The 15,491-nt window shown below is 49.2% G+C and overlaps 1 protein-coding gene across 1 annotated transcript; it reads left to right on the forward strand.

Annotated features, from left to right (window-relative positions):
• The first annotated feature begins 730 nt into the window (after positions 1-730).
• Positions 731-15,432, forward strand: INPP5B (inositol polyphosphate-5-phosphatase B). The gene is given in 24 exon segments (XM_033080548.2): positions 731-942; positions 1,145-1,224; positions 1,544-1,622; positions 1,624-1,642; positions 1,987-2,016; positions 2,445-2,555; positions 5,125-5,218; positions 6,115-6,285; positions 6,960-7,061; positions 7,443-7,557; positions 8,165-8,180; positions 8,183-8,280; positions 8,599-8,786; positions 9,248-9,359; positions 9,503-9,612; positions 10,451-10,586; positions 11,537-11,647; positions 12,256-12,418; positions 12,570-12,805; positions 12,996-13,109; positions 13,484-13,568; positions 13,855-13,982; positions 14,230-14,341; positions 15,008-15,432. Coding segments are annotated over 24 exon segments (2,592 nt in total). The 5' UTR covers positions 731-885; the 3' UTR covers positions 15,133-15,432.
• The last annotated feature ends 59 nt before the right edge of the window (positions 15,433-15,491 follow it).

Genomic DNA, 15,491 nt, shown 5'->3' on the forward strand with positions numbered 1-15,491 from the left:
GTGGGAGAGCTGGGCTGGATGGTTTGAACCCTTGGAGCCTCGCATACTCTGCCAGCAAGGAGGATTGGATGGTGCTGGCCCCAAGGAGGGGTGGATGTGGGGCTGCATGGAAACACGTCATTCTACCACAGCGAGCACAGGGAAACCACAGCTCAGCCTTTGGCTGTGTGTTTACTTTGTGTCAGCGTCGGTGTGTTCATGTCGAGGGTTCTTCTGTCTCAAAAACACGGCCCAGCACCACAATTCTTGTAAGGTTTGGTGCTCAGAGCAGCGTTTTCAGACTTGTCCCTTGGCGAGAGCCTGGGTGGTGCAGAGCTGTCACTGACCGACACCACTCGGGTTTTCGTCCTACATCTGTGGGAGGAGCTGATTTAGCCCAAACTCCGTCTCAACAGTGATATTTTACAGCACTTCCACACTCCGCAGGAACTGATTTGAAGAATAACCCGGCTCCTGCGCTGGGTCCTCTTGAAACGCAGGAAAAAAAAAAAAAATTCAAGGCGCTACTGAAAATAAGAGCATCTCGCGATTTTCCACGGAAATGATCCTTTCCAATATCTGCCGACCTGAGAGGCTCCCCCTCAGCCTCCCTTTCCTTCCGGGAGGGGCCAACCGGGGGCGCAGGAGGCCGGGCCGAGCCGGACCGAGTCGAGCCGAGTCGTGCTGTGCTGTGCCGTGCCGTGCCGTGCCGAGCCGAGCCGGGCCGGGCCGGGCCGTGCCTCCCCCATCCTCCGCATCCCGGCCGCCGTCCGTGCCGAGCCAGACCGCTCCCACCGCGGCCGCCCCGTTATTTCCGGAGCGGGGCGATAACGGAGCGGCCCCGGGGGCGGCCCCGCCGGGGGAGCCGGAGAGCGCAGCCGCCGCCGGGAGAGCCGCGGGGCGGACATGGACCAGTCGGTGGCCATCCAGGAGAGCCTGGCGGAGGGGGCGACCTGCCGGATCGTATCCTTTGATGGGCCCCGCTGTCGCGGTGCCGCTGCGCTGCCAGCTCCGCACTGTCGCCGTCCCCTCCGCGCTTGTCCCCTCCGCGCTGTTCCCGGCCCCTCCGGTTCGTTCCCGCTGCTCGCTCCCGCTGTCCCCGCTGTCCCCGCCGCCGCTCCCCGCTCCCTGCCGCTGTCGCAGCGTTCCTTGACTCTCAGCCCAGGCTGTTCAGGGCCTCCTGGCGTCGGGGGACAGCGTGGAGAGCCGGCTGCTGGGCCTGGTGGAGCGCCGCGGGCAGCACGCGTGGGTGCCGTGAGGAACCGGGGGAGCTCCGCGGGTCCCTGCGAGCCTCGACAGCCCCTGAACCCCACGGCAAGGGGTTCTCACCAGGGTGCAGCCCTGTAGGGCAGCAGTTTGATGTTGTGGGTGCTCAGTGAAAAGCCCCAGCCCCGTGAGCTGCTCTGCCCTGCCAGTGATGTGAACACATTTGAGTGACGGGGTGGGCGCTTGGTTGAGGGGTTACTTTGGGATTTGCATGGGGCTGCTGGGTGGGATGGGGTCTGTGCTCATCTCTCTGTAGACATGCCTGAACTGAGGAGGCTTTTCTGCTCTGTGCTTGCAGGATCTATGTGTACACTCACCGGCGGATGGCCATCACAGCTGAGGACGTCTGGCTGGAGAGAGTGATCCCCATCACAGATGGGTTTTGCAGTGGAGGAAGGTACTGACACACTGTGGCCAGTTCCAAGGAATGGGATGAAGGGGTTTGGAGTCCATATTCTGCTCTTCTGCTTCCTGAAATTTGCAGTCTATTCCACCTTGACATTTTTTCAACAGTTTGTTATCCTGGGTGAAACTTGTGCATCCCATGGCATCCGTGGCAGGGCCCTGTGAGGACCAGAGTACCTATGGTCCATGAGGCCACAGCCTCTGCTCAGAGCTCTGTTCTGCCTGACTCTGTTCCTGCAGGAGTTTGAAGTTGTCGAGCTCACTAATCTCAAAATATCAGCGTGGTCTGCGAATCTGTTGCTTAGCTTTCATCTGAACTTTGTTTTGCTTTTGCAGTTGTACTCGACAGTGACCTTCACGTCATTGGTGAGTTCTGTGGGTGCTTCAGTGCTGCATTACAGGTGCACACGGGGGCAGGAGTGGGGGGTTTTGGCCCCGGGGAGCTGCCTGTGCCCTGCGGCTCCTGGAGGAGCTGCCGTGCTGTTGGCCATTGCTAGTGGTGCTAATGAGCACTGCCAGCCCCATCCAAGCAAGGGAACTAATTTTCCATATATTTTTAAACTGCTACTGGAGCAGAATTATATATATATATATTTTAAATAAATGATGGGTTTTATATTTTAAGTGGCATTCTCACTTTTGGAAAGAAACATGGTAAAAAGGCACGGGGAGATGCTGCCAAAGGCTGCGTGCATGTGCTCACACACTGTTGCAGAGCGGAGAAACGCTCAGTTCAGTTTGTGAAAGTTTATCAGCACAACCCACAGGAACTCCTTCTTTCTCCATGTGCTCAGGCTCGGACGTGACTGTCCAGATCAGCTCGGCAGACGGTGGGCTGACGGTGCAGCTGCCTTTCGGCTCCCACACGCGCACGTTCCTGCAGGAGCTCAGCAGGTGCAGCCCAGGTACGAGCTCCGGGCGCGTTCGGCTCGGGGTGCAGGTGTCGCGTCTGGAGGAGGGGAGAGCGGCCTTGGCCTGTCCCACTGAAACCCGCCCGGCAGTGCCGCGGCCGCGGTTCCGCACGGCCAGGCCGCGTTGCGAGGGGCACGGGCGGTGCTGCGCGGGCCGAGGCCGAGCGGGTGCGGCTGACCGGGGGCGGGCCGGGGCGGGCTGGGGCGGGCGCTGGGGCCGGGCCGGGCCGGGCTGGCCGTGGCTCCGAGCTGCGGCGATGTCCGCGGGCGGGCGGCCCCGCCGAGGTGAGCGCGGGGACCCGCCGGGGTGGGCGGGGGGACCCTGCCGGCAGCGCTCGGGGAGGCCAGGCCGGGGCTGCTCGGAGCTCCGCGGCGCGGCCGGGCCGGGAGGAGGAGGGGCGGCTCCGCGGCGCTCTGGGGCTGCTCCGAGAGGGACAGCGGGCACCGGCAGCTCCGGACAGCGGGCACCGGGCACCGGGCGGCTCGGCTGGGGTCTGGCTCTCCGCGGCTTTGCCCGGTGCCCGCCCCGTGCGCCCGGGCCGGCTCCGCCGGGCGGGCCCCGCTCTTCCGGCGCCTCCTCCACCCCGGTGCTCGGCGGCGTTTCCCGCTTTGCACAGTGCACGTGTGACAAGATTCAGAGCTCAAGCAATTCCTGGAAGTCAGTGTGGGGTTCAAAAACTGGATGTTGGCATTTTGCTGTACTTTGCTGCGTTGAGGCTGAAGGGTGATTTAATTCTCGCCTTTCGACGCTAGGCACGAATGCTGTTTTATCCAGGAGATATGATACATTTTCCTGCTTACTATAATGTCACTGCAGGTTTTTAACTTTGCCTTTATTACTGCTCGAATCTCATTTAACTGCAAGTGCTGTGCAATTGAGATCTCCTGTAATCTCTGCATGTTGCTCTGTATTTCTGTGCTCAGTTCAATTATTGAACAAGGTCATTATTCCACTTCAGAGTGCTCCATATAGATCCCTCTGTTTACAGGAATCTGTGGCTAGATATAAATTTATCTAAAGGAAACAACCCTTTTCCAGAGCTAATCTTTTTCTTAGGAGAATCCTACCTAAAGCTGATTTCTCCCCATGAGGTTAGAATGCACAGTGTGATGTGTAACTGATCTTTGGATCAGGTAGAAGCTGTGTCAGCAGCAGGCTCACACATCTCTCCATTCTGCAGTAATGCCTTTTGCATATGATGAGTGGCATGGACCCATGGAGGTAATAAACCCTGGGAATCTGCTCTTTTCTTGGCACAGAAGTAACCATTGTGCATTGAGGTGAAGGTTCACGTTGGTTCCTGCCTCTCACTCTCAAGGGATGTTGCATGGTTGTTATTGGGAGAGCTTGCAGAGCTCCAAGGAGTAATAATTGAGTTCTCAATGCCCATGGAGAAACTGCTGTGTCCAGGTCCCTGGGCCCCCACTTCCCAGTGCATCTCTGTGTGCTCCCAGTCCATTCTGCTTGGCATGAGCTGTGTGATCTGCAGTGAGGTTTCAGTCATGTGCTCTGCTGCTTCCAAGCTCTGATAAATCCTCTTACACAGTCTATTCTCAGAAGGCTCTTGGGCAGAAGAGGTTTTCCAGGCTGAGAATTTGGCCACTTCTTGCCATCTGGTTTCTGTCCTGAGGGCTTGGGTGAAGCACTGCGAGTTCTATTTCTGTTTTGCACCCTTGTTCTGCAGAATGTTCTGTGACAGCAATAACATCTCAATTTTTTCTGGGTTGTGTTCACTGGAGGAGAAGCTCAGCTGAATGCCTAGAACCCAAATCTTAACAATTTCTACATCATCACTAGATTTGTGTGCTAAGGAGCATGATTTTAAGATTGCTAGTTTTGCATCCTAAACACCGAGACCTCCCCCAGAATCCTGGCTTTTAACTGTTATTTTGCACCTTGTAGGAGCAGAATGTTGTAACTGAAACAAAATGCTGAAAGACTGGTCAGATTTTGCTAAGGTAGTGTGATGTGTTTAGTGTCACTCGTGTGGTTAGTTCGATTTGTGTGGTAGCAGCCCTGTTACCGTTTTAGGAAAGTGCAGATGTTTCTGCTGAGGTTCAGTGGGTTTGTGGTGTGACTTTATGGCCCTGTGCCTTGCTGGGTATTTGCAGATAGGTAGAGACCCTTTAAATGGTGGGGTTTGTTTGTTTCCCCTTTTTCCCCTTTTCTTTGTACTTCCTGTCTTGCTTCAGAAAGGAATAATCTGCTATTAACATAAATTTTTCAGATTCCTGGGGTAAAGCCCTGGATTTTGTGCTGCTAAGTCCTGCTTCAGCTCAGCTGTAAGGAGAGCCAGCAGCAAGTGCTCCCACACAGAGGACAGTGGTTTTGCTGCTCTGTAGCTCCTGTCATTTGTTCTTCTGCACAGTTGGGTCAGAGTAAACTAAATCTGTCAGATAGCTCAAAGAGAGACTGTGGGGGTACTTTGTTTTTCCACACAAATCTAAATTATTTTCTGCCCACAGATTTTTGCTGGTGTTTACATAAGCATGTTGATAAATTGAAGAACACTTTGTGTTTAAAGTGAAACTTTTTGTTGTTTTTTTGATTTTTTTTTTCCAGAGGCGGTTGGCTCTGAAGGTATCAAACAAAATGGAAAAAAAGCTGCAGTCAGTCAGAGCTCCAGCCATGACAGCACTGATAGAGGTGCTCCCAGGTCAGTGCTCAGAGGTGAGGGGTCTAGAGCAGGAGCTGGCAATTTTTTGAGATGAGAATCTCCAGGTTTAGTTAAAGGGAAAAAAAGTTCTCAAGCATGCTGTCAACACATGAGTGGAAATTTCATTACAGTCCCTCAGAGACAATCCTTCCAGTCCCCTGTTTGGGCATATTTTGGCTTTTTAGAGGGACAGGACCTGCTAGCATTGTTTATTTTGAATTCAGAGAGCTTTGGCTTAGAGCCACTGTGTCTCATAGATACACTCTTAAAATGTTACAGTTTCATTTTCCAGTTCCCAGGACTTTGTGGACCCTGATGCAAATCATTCAGAGTCTGTCCGAGAGCTGTCCTTGGCACTGGTATGCAGGTTGCTGACCTTAAATTTATACCCTCCAATTGCTGGTGGGAATTCCCAAGCTGTGGCATTACTCCTTTGCAAAAGAGCTTGCAGACCCAGGAGACACAAAATAAAACCACCTCTACCTCCACCCACTGGGCAGAACTGGAAGATTTCCACCAGAAGGCTTTATAAACAAACACAGTTCTTCATTCTCTGGCTGAGGTCACAAGGGCTGAGCAGAGGCAGAGGGAGATGAGATTTCCCTCTCCTTGCTCCAGAAAGGTTTTGTATCATTTTCCAGGTGTGAATAAGCATCAACAGGCTGCACCAGGATAGTAAAAAACCATTTGTTATTTTAGTTAGTTAAACTAGTTTTGTCTGGAGATTTCAACCCTGCTAAGAAATGCTCCTTTCATTATTCTTGGCTTATCCCAAATGTTATCTGTCCTTAGTGAACAGACAGGAAAATGTGAATTAAGGCCTCAGTGGCAGAAACATGCTAGTTGGGGTGTGGGGATAGCCTGGCCCTCATCTGCAGTTTTGCTTTCATTTGCAGGCAAAACAAAATCAAGCCTGAAGTGAGAACTGAGCAGGTTCGGGCCTCCCGTGTCATGGCTTCCAACAAGGCCTCGATCTTATCAGAACCAAAGTTTGGACTCAGAGATACTATTGTTAAATCTCAGCTTTTACAAATGGAGGACTCCTACACACACATCCAGAACTACAGGTAATGATCATTACTTTTGTGGGTTCTTAGCATGGTCTGTTAGAATAACTCGTCTATTATTTCGTCCTGTGTCCCCACAAACAGGAAATTCTGTAGAAAAGTAATGATCCATACTTGCCAGAACAATTTTCTTTCCACATTTAGGCATGAGAAGACCAGATTTTCATACATATCTCTATCAAGATTTGCCTCATGGTTCTTGTGGAGTAAATGGCCCTTTTGAAATCACTTTTTTTCTGTGCTTTAGACAGTGCATCAACTCTGTGCACTCCAACCCTCTCCCTCTCCATTTCTGTCCACTGCTTATCTGTGTGGTTGTTCTAATAAGCTCACAAGAAAGAGCTGGAGTGAAATATATCATTAGAACCAAAACTTTACTCTGTTTGAAATAGTTTTATGCATGTAATTCTATGAATTTATCATTTCAAACTACTGCTGCACAGCTGTAGCCTTATTTTTGGTTTTTCTTTAACACTTTGTGTATAACAACGTGTCCTTCTGTAAAAAATGTGTCTGTAAAGGTGTAGCTGTAGTTAAATCATTTTAGGGATTTAAACTTTGTTACCTTTCTTCATTTTCCCTAGCAGCATGTTAGTTATGTAGCTGGGTAATGGCAGTGCTGTTTGCTGGGCTCTGCAGTTGGCAGCTCTGGGATTCTGTCACTGTCTTGGCAGGGTTTTTGTCGGGACATACAACGTGAACGGCCAGTCGCCCACAGAGAGCCTCCAGCCTTGGCTGAGGTGTGATGCTGAGCCTCCAGACATCTACTGTGTGGGGTGAGTGTCTGTTCCTGGCCCATCACACACACCTGGGCTGTGCTGGCGGATCTGCCACCCACAGGAGCTCAGCCAGGACACCACAGGAATGTTGGCACAGCTGGTGTGTGTTGCACAGCTCCAGGGTGGGTGTGCCCACAGCCAGGAAGGTTGTTGGGCTGGTAGGGCTTGGCCTCCCAGTGTTACCAAATCCTTAATGCCATTTGATGGAATGACAATAATTTAGCTTTACATTTAACATACATCTACGATCAGCACGACTGAATTTGAGTTGTCAGTTATAAATTTAGTGAGTATAAGCTGATTTAGTTCTTTCCCAGAGAAGGGGTTGCAGAGTTATAAACAAGTGCATGCATCCATGGGTTCCTTCCTCTAACACAGTTTCCAGGAGCTTGATCTGACTAAAGAAGCCTTCTTTTTCAATGACACACCGAAGGAAGAAGAATGGTTTAAAGCTGTAACTGATAGTCTTCATCCAGATGCCAAATATGCAAAGGTAAATGTGACTTTTGGGGGTTTGAGTGTGGAATCATTTTCCACTTGGCTCTCTTTTCCCTTTGCTTTCTCTTGTTCTCAATGGCTGTGTCTTCAGAGGCTGTGCAGGTTCTGTAGGGAGTGTTTCTGTGCAGGGTGCTGAGGCAGGGACAGCATGGGAAACAGAACCAGGCTTCCCCACTTAAAGGGAGCTCCTGCTGTCTTGGGGAAGGAGAATAGGAAGTTTTGTACCTTCTTCCATGTCTGGAAGAACTGCCTACAATGTATGGTGGAATTAATTGTGAAGGTATTTTGGTAGGAATACTGCTTGTGTTTTAGCTCCTGCTCCATAGGTCTGCTTTGTCTCTTGTCTCTGTTGTTGAAGGGAATCTCCTTCCATGAGTGTGTCTTGTGCTGTAGCTCTTGCTTTGGGCTTCAACTTCCTCTACTGATGTTGCTCCCAGCTCCTTCCTGGGCTGTGCTGCTGGGGGCTGTGCACTGTGAGCCCTGCTGGTGCACTGGATGATCCTGAAACTTTCTTTTTGGTGACCCATGTTATGGATGAATGTGCCTTCTCCCAGCAAACCTCTTCCACTGCAGCATTGGATGGACCAGGGTCTTTTTTTCAGGTGAAACTTGTGAGGCTGGTGGGATCATGCTCCTGTTGTATGTGAAGGCAGAACTTGCTTTGAACATCTCTGAGGTGGAAGTTGAGACTGTGGGAACTGGAATCATGGGCAGAATGGTAAGAATGGCAACTGTGCATGAGAAGGGGTGAGATTTGGAAGAGCTCCCTTCCTGGATGCAATGGTTATTCCTTCAGCTAAGGGCTGTGGCTGTCTCTAGAAGCAGATATTCCTATCCCCATGCCAGCTCAGGGCACTGCAAGAGGGAACTGCCAGGTGCTCATCAATGTTCAAAGCAGTAATCACTAATTAGAATTTTCAGCCTACTCCCTTCTCCAGAATTAAAGGCTGTCTCAAAGTCTTCTGGGTTGTCCACTGCTAGTAACTCCTCTGCAGTGTAGAAGCTTCTGAGCAATGTCTTTGTCTTTCTCTTTCAGGGTAACAAAGGTGGTGTTGCCATCAGGTTTAAGTTCCATAACACCAGCGTGTGCGTTGTGAATTCTCACCTGGCAGCTCACACGGAGGAATACGAGCGGAGGAACCAGGACTTCAAAGACATCTGCTCTCGGATGCAGTTCTGCCAGTCAGATCCAAATCTGCCCCCTCTCACTATTGGCAAACACGAGTATGCTTCCAGTCTGGCTGTGGGAATCATGGCATGGGCAAGGGGGCACTCAGTGAATGTGCTGGGGTTCAGGAGGGGGGCCCAGAGGGACCAGAAAAGCTTTACCTGGTTGGGACAGGGCTCACCCACACAGTTCTGACACCTCATGCTCTCCCAAGCCTTGTTTTAATCTCAAGCCTGGAGTGGGGATGGGGCAGGAATAAGCACTGACTTCCCCAGCTGTGGAATCCAGTCATTAAGGGATAGTGACAGACATGCAGGACAGTGATTAATAATGGCAAAAATAGAAAAGGTAGCTTCTCTCTCAAGTTTTCACTGTTGTTGTTTGTGATGAGAGCAGCTCATCAGGGGGTTGTGATGGGGAGAGCCCCAGAGATGCAGAGTGGAGCTGCTGTCATGGCTGGCTCTGCTCTGGGGCAGTTCCAGGCCTGTGCACATTCTGCTCTGTAGTTCCCTTTCAGTGTGATCCTATGGCTGGGGGACCTCAACTATCGTCTGGAGGAGCTGGATGTGGCAAAAGTGAAGCAGCTTGTAGAGGAGAAAGCATTTCCAGAGCTTTGCCAGTATGACCAGGTACTGATGTCTCGCTGGTGCTGAGGGTGCCTGGTACAAACCACGCGACCCCTCGGCCTTTTCTGTGCTCAGTGCCTCCCCTTTACTACCGTATGGAAACTGTGCTTGGGATTATCTAAAGTTAAAGTTTTCATCTTTTGTAGCTGAAGAGGCAAATGAAGGCAAATGCAGCCTTTGAAGGCTTCACAGAAGGAGAGATCTCTTTCCAGCCAACATACAAATACGATGCTGGCTGTGATGACTGGGACACAAGGTACATGTGATTGTCTCAGATGTGATGTTGAAATGGCTGATGTTATCACTGAAGGAAGTAAAAACAAGGCTAAAAATATTGCAGGTCTAATGGCTGTAAATAGGAACAGTTCTGAGATTATTTCTGGTTCTCTCCCTTTGCTCCAAAATTCATCTCCTGTTTCCATGTATTTATGTTGTTTTTCTCCCACAGCTATTTGTCAAATAATCCTAATTTTTTTTTCAGTAATAATCCTATCAGGTTTCTTCTTAGAGGTGTACAAAGTTAATGAATCCTTTTAGCTAGTTCAATTCTTTTTTGTTCTGGCTTGCTGTTTATTTTCCCCCAAGTTAAATTTCTAGGATCTCATTTTTGCTGATCTCTCCTGTGCCTGCTCAGGTGAGACCAGCCAGGGTTGACATGGAGTCAGCTGTGCTGTTCTTCAGAAGCCTGTGAGAACCATCCTTCTTGTAATGCTCCAGTACACAGAGCAGCTCATCCACTCCTTAGCAAGCCAGGAACTTCAGCTGCAAGTGCACAAATTAAATCTGTGTAAGCTGTCAGTGAATACAAAAAATGAAAACTTTAAATGTAGAGCCATTTTTCATGGCTCTCAGTGGTCAGAAATTCCTGAGTATTGCTTTGTGTGTTAATTGTATCTTGCACCTTTGAAGAAGGAGAGATACCTTATACTAAACACTCAAACTTTTATATCTATGCCAAGAAACTGTTAAAAATACCACTTTGACAGAGAATGAGCTCCAGGCCATAGCAGGAAGCCCCAGTCTCTGGGTGAGCAGTGTTCTGCCCTGCACATCTCAGTCATGCCTGGAAATGTTGATTTTTCCCTGTGTTTTAGTGAGAAGTGTCGTGTTCCAGCATGGTGTGACCGGATACTCTGGAAAGGGCAGAACATTGCCCAGCTGAGCTATCGCAGCCACATGGCTCTGAAGCTCAGTGACCACAAGCCAGTGAGCTCTCTGTTTGATATTGGGGTAAGTATGTCAGTGCTGGATGAAGTAACTCTGCTGTCCTGGTCCCCTGGGTGTGATATTCTCTCCTGTTTTTATGGCATCCACAGAGAACAATGGCTTGAAAGGGCTGGATCAGATATGGAGATGGGATTGTTGATCACACTAAGCAAGGGTTGTGTAAATAATACTGCAGTTAAGCTGGACAAGGCCTGAATATCTGTCAGTGTTCTTTGGGAACACAGTAGTGTGTTGTCAAAGCTCTTATTTTTTCTGAGGGGAAAAAAAAGTTGATCTAGTACTGACTGAGTTACTTGTTACTCATGGCAAGGTCCTTTAGTGTTGGATGATGAGAAGATCTTGGAGATTAGTGCTCCAAGCAGCTCTGCCCATTCCCTGTGTGTGGATGATACAATCCCTCCAAAGCCATCTTCCCCTGGCCCCTGGAACTTGCTATAATAGATAAGGTATCCTAGATACCAAAGTTGAGCCAAATTCCTTAAGAATTTGGTCACTCTCTAACACTTTGGAAGATAATTGGTTAGAAATTAGTTTGTGTAATTGGTCAGTTCACCTTTAGAACTTCTCACTTAGATTGGATGCTGTTCCTTGTATAAACTTTTGTTGGCTGTAGTTTGAATCCCCCCTGAACTTATAAATATAACTGACTGCCCTTTGTCTCTGAGAGAATCCTGCTTGCCCACCCTTGGCATGAAATAAAGATTCTTGTGGAACGCGTCAAGCAAGCCTCCGGTCTTTCTCTGCTGATGAAATGTGAGCTCCTGAGAGATGGCTGATGGATATCAGCACTCTCAGCTCCTGGTGAAACAACTACCAGGGACCAAAAGGGAAGCCACACCTGTGTATACTGTATACTCTAGTGTTCTGCTAAAATCAACTTACTTCCCACGTTTCCAGCTGTGTTCCAGCTGTCCTGCAGAGGCACAGTCAATGCCAGTGTGTGTCCTTTTCAGGTGAAGGTTGTGAATGAAGAGCTCTACCGAAAAGCCTTTGAGGAAATAGTCCGCTCCCTGGACAAGCTGGAGAATGCCAACATTCCCTCAGTGACACTGTCCCGCAGAGAGGTAGGCCATGGGATGTGCCAGCACTCCCCAAAGGAACTGAGCAGCCCCCAGCAGCAGAAGATGGATCTAGACCCTTGGGTCTGGTTCAAAAAAGCAGAATATTTTAACTTCCAGCTGCTCTCTTTACAATAGAAATCTTTGTTCCTATTGAGATGCTGGTGAATTCCATTCACAGTCCAAGACTAAAACACAGGGTGTGTCATTCCCTGAGGTGAGAAGAGAGAAAGTAAAAAGGTGGTTTGTGACCCTTGCTCTGACTTGTGCTTTCAGACATAAAATGTAAAATTGTGAGGAGAAGGTCACAAACCAGCATTTGCTTTGTGTGTTGGGGCTATAAAGATAAGCCCAGGAGACATCTGAGGCTACAGCTATCTCAGTCTCAATTTTATTGTAGTTATTTGAGGGCAGCTTTTGTTTAAAAAGGCCCCTTGACTCAAAGGACTTTGGCATTCAGAGTAAGCGTGATCCTGTGCAGTCCTGGAAGAGATGGGAGTGGGAGCAAGGGGTTAATCTCATTTTCTTGCTGCTTAATAACTGAACCATAGGACAGGAATTGCTGCTCAGCAAGGTGGAATTGGCTGATGATGTTGACTGACATTTGTTTCTAGATCCATTTTGAGGATGTTAAATACATGCAGCTGCAGGTGGAGCGGTTTACAATCCGCAATGGCCAAGTGCCCTGCCAGTTTGAATTTATCAGCAAACCAGATGAGAAAACCTACTGCAAGGAGTGGCTGACTGCTAATCCCAGTAAGGGCTTCTTGCTCTCAGGTGAGCTCCTCGTTTGTCTCATGTTAATGAGCTGATATTGTCCCCTTCTGGCTTGGTTCCCTCTACTCTTCTGAGAGTGCTGTGCCTGTTGCAGGCTGTTGGTTCAATACTGGTTGTCACTGAGTCTGGGTTTTTTATCATCTTCTGGCAGATGCTGAGATCACAGTTGAGCTGGAGGTGTTTGTTAATAAATCAACAGCTACTCACTTGAACTCTGGAGAGGAAAAACTTGAAGATATCTTAGTCTTGCATCTTGTCAGAGGGAAGGATTATTTTCTATCTGTAACAGGCAACTATTTGCCAAGTTGCTTTGGGTCTCCCATCCATACACTGTGTTACATGAGGGAACCAATCCAGGACATGTCAGCAGAATCCATTCGGAGACTTGTGAGTTAAAGACAAGATTCCCTTCCAAACACACAAGAGCATTAAAACTAGATGCTAAGGCCTGTCTGTTTTTATTAAGAAGTCTCAATTCTCAGGTATAAGCTTTTTGAGGTATTTTTGCCGAGTTGAGTAAGAACTTGGCTAGCTGCCTTTTGTTTGTCTCCCTCCTGCCCACGCTGCCCTCCCTCAGACCCTGATGCCAGTAGACATGAGTGATGATCCTGCCCAAGCTGAAAAGCCCATGGACATCCCAAAAGAGCTGTGGATGATGGTGGATCACTTGAATCGCAACGCTTCCCAGCAGGTTGGCACTGGAAACACAAAATGAGATGTTTGCATTGGGTTAAATTTTGAAGAAGATACTGGTAATAGCAATCACTGTGAGCTGGGTGTGTTTGGCCAAAGGCCATGGGAGATAAGTGGTGCTCATGGCCCAGGGTGTATGTTTGGTGCTGGTGACCCTGTCTGTGTGTCCAGGCATCAGCAGTGTCCTCCTGCCCTGCTCTCACTGCAGTGCCACAGCCTTCCTAGAGCTGTTCCTGCTGAGACTTGGGTGATAACCAGTTGGGAGAGACTTTACAGGCAGATTATAAGGACATTCTTCTATTTTCCCCAAATTCTTCTATTTTCCCAAAATTCTTCTGTTTTCCTTGGACTGATAAAAGGTTGTCTTTGCAGGAGGACCTGTTTCAGCAGCCAGGCCTCAGATCTGAATTTGAGCAAATCCGAGACTGTTTGGACAAGGGAATGTATGATACTTTGTGTATCCTTTCAGACTGATGTCCAGGAAGGTTCACTACGCCAGAGTGCCAAAACTGAGAGAGGTTTTTAAGTTGCTCTCTCTCCTCCCAGGGTAACTGAGCTCTGCATTTCCTCTTGGCTTTATGTCAGTGAATTACACCAATGCCCACCTGCTAACAGCAACAGCCTGTGTGGAGGCCAGGGGATTAACCCAAAGCTGTGGGCAGAGTTCTGGACACCTAAGCAAAAGTTCATCCATATTTCAGCCTAGGTGGTGCTGTGCTCTTCCTTAACCATGTTTGGATCAGTGGGCAGCAACCACTCAGTGGCAGAGGCCCTGCTGCTGTTCCTGGAGAGCCTGCCCGAGCCCGTCATCTGCTGCAGGTTCTACAGCTCCTGTCTGGAGAGTGCCAGCAGCTATGGACTGAGCTGCCAGGTACTGATCCTTCCCTGAGGCACCAGCTCCTGTTCCAGAGGGAGGGGAGCCAAACTAAACTCTGGTGCACCAGTCACTGGGTTGTGCTCTCAGTAATTTAATCCTCTGTTGATAGAAATGATCTGGAACTGGTGCTTCTGGGTTATAAAGAGCTGTTGGTACTGGCAGGTGGGGATTTTGGGGGCAGGAGAAACTGGAAGGTGTTTCTGTGTCTGCAAAGTAAATGTTGGTGTTTTTCCCTCCTCAGATTATCTCTGAGCTACCAGTGTGTCATAAAAATGTGTTTCGATATCTGATGGCATTTCTACGAGAACTACTGAAGAATTCAGGGAAAAACCATTTGGATGTGAATATTCTTGGTAAGGCAAGCAAAATAACCCTCTGTTCAGAGGGGCTGCACAGTTAGGGCAACAAAACACTTTATACCTGAGTGCAGCTGTGGCTTGTACTGCTTTGAACCTTTCATTATAAGTGAATAGTCCATAGAAAAGCAGGAGTTTGGGAAAGCAACCCAGAGCTGTGGGGATCATCTCCCTCATTCTGAAGCCAGGCACTGTTACCTGGGGCTGGAATGGCCCTGGGTGTCCTGCTCTCACTGTGTCTGTGTGGATTTTCCCTGGGGCTGGTGGAATGTCCCTCAGTGTCCTGCTCTCACTGTGTCTGTGTGGATTTTCCCTGGGGTTGGTGGAATGGCCCTTGGTGTCCTGCTCTCACTGTGTGTGGATTTTCCCTGAGTGTATGTGGATTTTCCCTGGGGCTGGAATGGCCCTCAATGTCCTGCTCTCACTGTGTGTGGATTTTCTCTGGGGTTGGTGGAATGTCCCTCAGTGTCCTGCTCTCACTGTGTCTGTGTGGATTTTCCCTGGGGCTGGAATGTCCCTTGGTGTCCTGCTCTCACTGTGTGTGGATTTTCCCTGGGGTTGGAATGTCCCTCAGTGTCCTGCTCTCACTGTGTGTGGATTTTCCCTGGGGTTGGAATGTCCCTCAGTGTCCTGCTCTAACAGTGTCTGTGGTTTTTCCTGCAGCCAGCGTGTTCGGTGGTTTGTTACTGCGGCCTCCTCCTGGCCATCCCACGCCCGACATCGCTGAGAAGAGGAAAGCTCAGCAATTTATCCACCAGTTCCTCGTGAGAGAAGATGATTTACCATGAATATCAGATGCACTTAATCTGACTTTTAGACATTGAATTACTGTAAAAATATTTTTTGTACATTATACTGGCGCGCTTTTTTGATATCACAATATTTTATACAATCTGTTGCTTTTGAAGGCAGAGATCAGGCAGTTTCACACCTGATTATGCTGTAAAGTACACAAAGTTTCCCAATAAGCTGTATGTAGACAAGTTAAAAAACACAAGAGCTGATATTTACACTGTATTTTATTTAACTTGTTAAAACGAGGAGAGTTTTTAAGTCCCTGCTATTTAAATAAAAAGATCGGGAGCCTTTTCGCGGCCTGAGCCCGGTGTCGCCGTGAGGCGCGCGCGGCCGCGGGGGGGCGCTGTGC

This window comes from Catharus ustulatus, chromosome 26 (assembly GCF_009819885.2).
Source record: "Catharus ustulatus isolate bCatUst1 chromosome 26, bCatUst1.pri.v2, whole genome shotgun sequence".
Taxonomy (NCBI): Eukaryota; Metazoa; Chordata; class Aves; order Passeriformes; family Turdidae; genus Catharus; species Catharus ustulatus.